General features: G+C 50.6%; 1 protein-coding gene across 1 annotated transcript; it reads right to left on the reverse strand.

Annotated features, from left to right (window-relative positions):
* Positions 1–4,883: 4,883 nt before the first annotated feature.
* On the reverse strand, positions 4,884–6,401 carry LOC123058654 (serine/arginine repetitive matrix protein 1-like). Its single transcript, XM_044481359.1, has one exon. The coding sequence runs from the start codon at positions 5,947–5,949 to the stop codon at positions 5,140–5,142; it is 810 nt and encodes a 269-aa protein (XP_044337294.1). The 5' UTR covers positions 5,950–6,401; the 3' UTR covers positions 4,884–5,139.
* Positions 6,402–8,752: the final 2,351 nt, after the last annotated feature.

Below are 8,752 nucleotides of genomic sequence, written 5' to 3' on the forward strand. Positions count from 1 at the left end.
TTCATGTCAAAACTAGACTATTGCTTTGAGCCATATAAAAGTCCATATGTCCATGCTATAAAAGAAAATAATATGTGATGAACATGTTAGGCAACATTCCACATCAAAAATTATGTTTTTATCATTTACCTACTCGAGGACGAGCATGAATTAAGCTTGGGGATGCTGATACGTCTCCAAGGTATCTATAAATTTTTTATTGTTCCATGCTATTATATTATCATTCTTGGATGTTTTACAATAATTTTATAGCAACTTTGTAGCATTTTTGGGACTAACCTATTGACATAGTGCCTAGTGGCAGTTGATGTTTTTTGCTTGTTTTTTACATCGCAGAATATCAATAACAAACAGAGTCCAAACGCAGCGAAACTTTTTCGAGAATTTTTCTGGATCAGAAGGAATAACTTGGGCCAAAGAAGTACCAGAGGGGTGCCCCGAGGGGGGCAAAACCCACCTGGGCGTGCCTGGGGGCCCAGGCGTGCCCTGGTGGGTTGTGCCCACCTCACTGGACTCTCGCACCACCTCTTTGCTCTATAAATACCCAAAAAATCCAGAAACCCTAAGGGAATCGACAATACACAATTCCAGCCGCCGCAAGTTCCAGAACCACCGGATCCAATCTAGACACCATCATGGAGGGGTTCATCATCCTTATTGGTGCCTCTTCGATGATGCGTGAGTAGTTCATTGTAGACCTATGGGTCCGTAGGCGGTAGGTAGATGGCTTCTTCTCTCTTTTTGATTCTCAATACAATGGTCTCTCGGAGATCTATTCGATGTAACTTTTTTTGCGGTGTTTTTTTGGGATCCGATCTATATATCCATGAAAGTTATTTGAGTTTCTTTGATCTCTTATATGCATGATTACTTATAGCCTCGTATTTCTTCTTCAAATCTGTGGTTTAGTTAGGCCGACTAGATCAATTTTTCTAGCCATGGGAAGAGGTGCTTTGTGATGGGCTCGATCGTACGGTGTTCTTTCCCGGTGACAAAAGGGGCAGCAAGACACGTATGTATCGTTGCTATTAAGGATAACAAGATGGGGGCTATTCCTACATGAATAGATCTTGTCTACATCATGTCATCGTTCTTATTGCATTACTGCGTTTCTCCATGAACTTAATACACTAGATGCATGCTGGATAGCGGTCGGTGTGTGGAGTAATAGCAGTAGATGCAGGCAGGAGTCGGTCTACTAATCTTGGACGTGATGCCTATATAATGATCATTGCCTGGATATCGTCATAATTATTTGAGGTTCTACCAATTGCCAACAGTAATTTGTTTACCCACCGAGTGCTATTTTCTCGAGAGAAGCCACTAGTAAAATCTATGACCCCCCGGGTCTATTCTTTATCATATTTGCTTTGAGATCTATTTTTATTCGCTTTTATTTTCAGATCTATTATTCCAAAAACCCAAAAATACCTTGATGCACCTTTTTATTACTTATTTTATTTCACATTTTATCAAGAGCCATTTATCCAATCTACCACAAAATTATCTATCTTTTACCCGGGAGGGATTGATAACCCCTCTTACGCGTCGGGTTGCAAGTATTTGTTCTTTGTGTGTAGGTACCGTTTATATAGTGTTGTTTGGTTCTCCTACTGGTTTGATAATCTTGGTTTCATCACTGAGGGAAATACCTACCGTAGCTGGGCTGCATCATCCCTTCCTCTTCGTGGAAAAACAGACACAGACACGAGCCATCAGTGATTGCCAGGTAGGATGTTGGGCTCTATGTTGGGTTTGGTGTGGATCATGCCCAGTCTTGCTGTAGCAGTCTTTATCGATATGGCCCCATCTCTTGCATGATCTGCACTTGATCATATCCGTGCATTCGGGCATGTAGTGGTCCCTTAGGAGACACTGAATGCAGAAAGGCTCCGCGTTGGGTCTGGTCGGTGAGCGGGCCGGTGCGTGATCATGGGAGATTTGAAACCGACTAGAAACCGCCCCGGGATTGACCACAGTTGATTGCATGCAGCTATGATCATGCCCCTGGTTAGCCGCTAAGGATGGACTGCTCGATTTGGTTTGTTGGGTGGATTAGGCATCACGCGCGAATAGAAATGGATAGGAGTAGTAATCGCTTGAGCATAGGATTTTCTAGGATGTTTGCGGAAGACATGGGTCCATTCGTCCTCCTTCTCTTGGAGGTATAAGTCAAGTTCATAAGAGGAATTGGGGCCTCCATCGCCCCAGGGAAAGAGGTTGAGATTGAATTCTGGCACAGAGATGTTGCCTCCATTTATGATGGTGAAACCCACTTCTTGGGATGAGAGCGAAAACTTGAAGGACAAATGATGTAGCTGCTCGACTTTGAAAAGCGATGCACGTCCTCCAAAACAAGACAAGAGAATTGTACTCATTGATTCTCCTGTGAGGTGGATCTTGGATCGAGTGAATTTCTCCACCAAGATGAACTCCTCATGCTCCCGATCCTCTCTAGAATTGGTGCGCACTCCCCACTTCTTCCATATCTCTTCCTCGAAGGAGTGTCCCTTGGTGAAGTTGAGATCTGACAGTGACATGATGAGGTCAACAGGGGCCAGTGGGAAAGGTTGCCAGTGGGAGGGATGCCGGGGGAGTAGGATGGTTGGGGGGAGGGAGGGAAGCCGGGGCCGGTGGGTGGCCGCCGTGGCCAGAGTGACCAGCGGCGCGGGCTACCGAGGAGGGCTAGCGAGTAGGGTCTTTTTGATGTGAATGTTGAACTTGTGAGATAAGCGGTTCCAAGAGTGATACAGACGTCTTCGCTATTGACAGAAAGACGAAGAGAGAGAAAGAGGCATGAGAGTCGATGTAGAAAGAGAGATATAAGACTTTCCTCCACGCGGGCGATTGGGTTTGGAGCGCGCTTGAAAACAATGTCCATGGTTTTACCACCCTTATTTTGAAGAACATTTTTTTCTAATGATATAGAAGCATATGACGACTATGGTAGAGTGTTATTATCTCATCTTTTATCATAATATTAATTATCGGGGCAATCGAGTCCTTTCAATGACTCTTGCACCATGTTCTTAGCTAAAATCTACCCTGCCAGCCAACGTTAAGAACAACTCTAAAAATCTTTTCATAAAACTAGTTCTTTTCGCTTCCCATAACCTTTAGGGGAAGTTGTCCGAAAATAAATTGTGTCAATCCCATGAACTACTTTTCCTAAATCTATTTTTATTTCATTTTTCATTTAACAAAACTACCAAAATGGACCAGGGCCCGCTGGTCAGTGACACGCGTGAAGGCTATCGGCAGGCGGTGGCGGTGTGAGGTCCTCCAGCAGGCGGCAAGATGGGCGCACGGCGGCCGCCGGAGAGGGGCTGCGGCCCGGCGTGGCGACATGGCGACGGCTCGACGAGGTTCTAGCGGGGCGGCGGCCTGGCGTGGCGACATGGCGACGGCTCGACGAGGTTCTAGCGGGGCGGCGGCTTTTCGGCGGGCCGCGCGCGGAAGTTTCGGTCGGCTACAATCTCGCCAAAAAATACAGAAAGGACATCTTCCCATAAATCTGAAGGTAGAAGAGGCATCTTTTATGGGATTCTCTAAGGCCTTGTACAATCCAAGATGCTTAGTAAAATAAGCTGAGTATCTCTCTAGCACCAATGCTTATCTTTATAGCAGATATGCATAATTAAGCATATACCATCTACAAACAAGCATCGGTGCATAAGAAAAATTGATTTGTTTTTTAAACAGCATTGCATATAAGACCTAAATTCCCGCAAAAAAAGAGTATATAAGGCCTAAAGATAAAGTCAGTTCACGTAAACTGTTGGAGAGGTTTTTTTGTTCATCTTCATGCAAAACGGCGGATATTTCCGAGATAGAGAAACTGTTGTTGCTCTAACTAATCACCAGGGCGGCAGCTTTACCCATTGCCCGGCACGAATCATCTGTTCCGTGTACCGGCTTCGCAGCACTTCTACAGCATAGCCATGGATTGCAAAGCAAAGCTGCCGCTAAGACGGCGCTGGTCCCTAGTCCTCACCAGCGATCACGGCCCACCCTGTTCGCCGCTGGTATGGCAAAGGTGGGTGCCAGAAATCTGCCCGCCGTTCCTCTGCGCAAACATGACGATCTGATTCGCACGAGGAATTCCCGTGGGCCTGGAGACAGCAGGAGAAACTGGTCAATGAGCACGATGCGGCCTTTGGCGCGGATCGACCGAAGCACTGCAGCTGGACGCCGAGGCGCGAACCAACAGTCCAACGCAGCCGTGGCTGACGGCCGCAGGCACGTGGTCAAACAGTGCGCAGCAGAGACACAGAGCGCAGCGCCAGCCAGCGGAGAAGCCAAGGGCGAGAGGCGAGCCTGCGCCGACACGTCAATTCTGCTGGTCTTCTTTACTTGCAAGCCAAAATGGCCAGCCAGTGTACGCGCGGCGCAGCGGAAGAAAACAAGGCGGGATCTCGTGATCTCTCACAGCGCGCGTGGAGAGATGATTTGTTTTTTAACACCGGCGGGGGCATCGGATGCAATGCAATGCGGAGATCTGTTTTTTGCCTAGGTTAATGGGCGCTTTGCGGATCTGATTCTTTCTGATTAGATCAGAAAGCTGCGTGGATGTTCCTGAGACATTGCTCGTTCGATTCGATGGCACCACACCGTGGCATGGCGTGGCGTGGTGGGGCAGCACTGATGAAAGCATCCGATGTCTGACCTCTCATGCCTGACGCACTTATTCAACAACCGAGGTCATCTCAGGTTCAGAACTGAGCACTGGACCACTACCAAAGTGCGATTTGCAATGTTCGAGGCAGTATGGGTCACCAACACAACCTAATCTTCTTCCAACTTGCCTACTTCCTTAAGAACTGATTAAAGATGAGGCTCTAGCAACCCAAAGGAAATGGCAGTATAGCACTCAGAAGCAAGGCTTGAAGAATTTTAGTTAAACAGCTCGGCAAAATACAACGAGGATCACCCACAAGAGCCAAAGAAGACGACCCCACACAAGACCCAACGCGTAAGCCAAAAGCCACCAGCATTTCGCGGGAAGATGGCGGCAGCGTTACATCACCGCGAACCTGCTACACTTTTTTACTGCTGCTAGCCCAGGTTAATCAGCACGCCACACCTAAACAGGGATTAGTGGAGACATTCGAAGGAGGATAGCGGGAAATCGGACCAGCATCAGAGGAAGATGAAGCACTCCATGGACACCAGCGGGTTCTCCAGCGACTCCTTTCCCTCGCCGTCGCCGTCGCCTTGGCCGTCGGCACCGGCACTGGGCTCCGCGACGCTTTCCTCGCCTGCCGTGGTGACGGCGTCCTCTTCCGGCTGCGGCGGTGGAGGGGCCTCCCGAGCCCGCCGCGGCGAGGCGCGGCTGCACGGCCTGCTCGGGACGGGCGGCTTTCGCTGCAGGGACTCGACCGGGCTCGCGGCCCGATGCTGCTCCGGCGACGCCCGCTTCGCCGCGGGCGACGGCGACCTCCGCACGGAGCGATCCCGTGGCTCCCGCCGCGGAGGAGGGGACGGCGAGCCCCGACAGCTGCGGGACCGGACGCCATAGGCGGCGGTGACAGCGCGGTCGCGCCGGACTAGCCCCAGCTCGCCGGAGACAGCGCGCTTCCTGGCCGGCTTCCCCGGCGACCGGTCCGGCCCCGCCAGCGAGCTGGTCGCGACGGACGACTCGGACGCCACCTCGGACCTCTCGTCGGTGGCCATGGACAGGCAGCTCCCGAGATCGCTCACCGCGGGGACGGGGTCGACACTAGCCTTCACCTTCAGCACTTCTTGCTCCTCCACAGCCACTACACTGGCGACGGGCTTAGGCTCGGCCGCCACCTTAGTGCTCGGCGTCTCCGAGAGCACCTCCTTGACCTTCTCCTCCTCCGGAGACGGTGGGGGCGGGGGGTCGCGGTCCTCCGGCTTGTAGCGGCGAGGGACGGCAGCAGAGCCGTCTGGATGCTTCATGCGCTTCTTGCTGAAGCAGCAGCCCATCTCTCCAGCTGCCGCCGGCTCACTGGGCGGCCGTCTCCGGCCTCCGGCGGTCGATGTGGCGGTTGAAATCAGTTAGTGGCAGTGCCGCGGGTAGTGTGTAGTGCTGGTGGTTGGGTTTGTTAAGGCTTCGTTCGCTGCGGGGTACTACTTCGAGGATCTGGGGGAGTGGGGACTGAATTTCTCTACGGTGTACGAGTAGTGGTGAAGCCGGAAGTGGCAATCTTGACGGTGTCGGCTCATAAAATACCGCGCGTAAAGCCGATCTTGATTGATACGACGCCTTACAAAATATACAAAATGTTAGCACGTCATTTTTATATCTACATAAAGCCCATTTTGCATAGAAAGTCACGTGTAAACATGTGTGCGAGGGTACACAGTGTGGCATATCTGAGCCCGTATACGTTTGCGGCTGTGCACGGACGCATTGTCATGGTGAAATCCTGGCAGATGGCATGAGATGGCTAAACATGGGGCTGCGTGAGGATGCCGGTGAGTACCGGCAAGGTTGGCATGCGCGAGTGTGAGACACAAGACTTATCCTGGTTCGGGTCCTGCCGAAATGGGATGGTATGCACAAGGACTACAATAGTGCTCTTGGAGTTGTTTGGTGAAGGAGGAAGAATAAGCTAGCTCTCCATTCTTGCCTCTCGTGTGAGTTCGTGTGTGCGTTGCGATTTATCCACCCCCCTCCTGTGTGGTCTTATAGACTCCCCCCACCTCCACAGGGTTACAAAGATAAAGTTACATGGGACGCGGGGCCCTGGTGTCATCGTTTGGAGCCGGCAGCAGGGCCCGCTGGGTGCCCAGGTTCGCGGGGCGTGGGTCCCGCCGGCCGCACGTCACTGTTGCACGTCTCGCCCCGCGTCACGGATTGATTGGCGTCGTGGGGCTACAGTGACAAGGGGCGCTGACATCGGTCGCCCTGATCAATGGACATGGCTGCACTGTAGCCACGCTCGTACGGCTGGATGGGACGACCGCTGACCCTCTACCAGGCGGCAAGCGGCCAGCCGGCTGGTCTTGTCGCCGTGCCCAGCCGGCTCGTATCGAGAAGAAGGATGGTGGACCAGCAGGATTGAGGGGCGCCAGCCGGCCCGATGTTTTGAAAAAGTGCTTGAGCTTGATTCGGGCTCCGATGCCTACCCGAGGGTCATCCCCAACACGCGTCCTTATTTATCCTCTGCTATAACCATACTATTTTTAGCTTAATGTTAAATCCATGCAAATTCATGCATGTCCATCATATAGCACCATTCTTTTTCGATAAAAGGGGCCTCATAGCCTCCATTTTCATAACGAAAATGGACATCAACACAAGACTACTCCTACTACACAAGGTTGATGCATCACAACACTCACAGAACATAAGCCTGCATCCTAGATGTCAGTGTGAAAACCGGCAGACCTCGGGGTAGGAGGGCCCGAGCGGTGGATCTCGGACAGATGGTAACAGGAACAGGGAGATGATGTTTACCCAGGTTTGGGCCCTCTCGATGGAGGTTAAACCCTACGTCCTACTCCTGTTTATATTGATATGGATGTATCGAGTACATAGTTGATCTACCTCGAGATCGTCAGATGTGGTCTAACTCTAGGGCTAGGTGAATGATCTTGCGTTGATCTCCCCTCTACGGGCTAAACCCCTTGGCTTATAATATACACGCCAGGTAGGTTATCTAGGGTTACAAGGTCGGTATCTTGGCGAGGCGATAGGAGCTTCGAGTATACGACAAGACTTCGGCAGATGCCCAATCCTGATCACGCCCCATCGTGCAGCCTCCGGAGTCCATCTTGATAAGAACGAGGGCCCATCAGCCCAATCCGCAGAGCATGAGCTAACTAGGTTAGTACCTCCTAGTTCAGGACACCGTTAGTAGCCCCGAACTGGTCTTCTATGCCGAGGATGATCCCCATGACGAGGATAACCTCGGATCCGAAGTCCTTGGCTCTCTAGACGAGTTCCCCTTCATGATTTCCAGATTCCCAGACCACCCTTTAAAGGAGTGGTGTAAAACAAAATCTAGCCGAGATCATACATGCCCGAAGAAGCGTGGTAACTTAGCCTCAAAGGCCTACCACATAGGTGTGAACAATTCCACCTAGTTTGAGAACTTTACCGAAGCGGCGCACCCCACGACGGGTCGGGCAGTTACTGCTTCCCCTAAATAGTGGCTCGAGGTGGCCATTTTACTGGCGCATCCCATCGAAGTGGAGATCGTGCCTGTTTTATCAGGGATATCATCAAGATTCTGCCCCCCCTATGCATAACGACATCTTTTGTGGGAGTGGAGTTTTATCGGCGCGGCAAGCGGGACTCTTGGCCTTTCAACAACCTATAAGAGCAAAAAAGAGAACAACGCAAGCAACCATGCTCTCATTCCCCCCGCTTACTGCTTCGTCTAGCTCCACCGCCCAGATCCAATCTCGCACTCCTCTTCCTCAGCGAACCCAAGCTTCTCCTTCTTATGGGAGCAAGAATCAACTAGCATAAAAGTAACGGGAGCATCATGAAGCATATGACTAGCAAATTTAATCCTAACCCACTTCCTATGCATAGAGATTTTTTGAGCAAACAACTTATGGGAGCAATAATCAACTAGCATAGGAAGGCAAAACAAACATGACTTCAAAACTTTCAACACATAGAGAGGAAACTTGAGATTATTGAGATATGTAAAAGCATATGTTCCTCTCTCATAGTAATTTTCAGGTGCATCATGAATGAATTCAACAATATAGTTATCACATAAAGCATTCTTTTCATGATCCACATGCATAAAAAATTTATTACTCTCCACAT

This window comes from Triticum aestivum, chromosome 3A (assembly GCF_018294505.1).
Source record: "Triticum aestivum cultivar Chinese Spring chromosome 3A, IWGSC CS RefSeq v2.1, whole genome shotgun sequence".
Classification (NCBI taxonomy): domain Eukaryota; kingdom Viridiplantae; phylum Streptophyta; class Magnoliopsida; order Poales; family Poaceae; genus Triticum; species Triticum aestivum.

What these genes read in the sequence shown, in the direction of transcription:
- LOC123058654 (XM_044481359.1), bottom strand. Translation starts at nt 5,949, where the DNA reads ATGGGCTGCTGCTTCAGCAAGAAGCGCATGAAGCATCCAGACGGCTCT.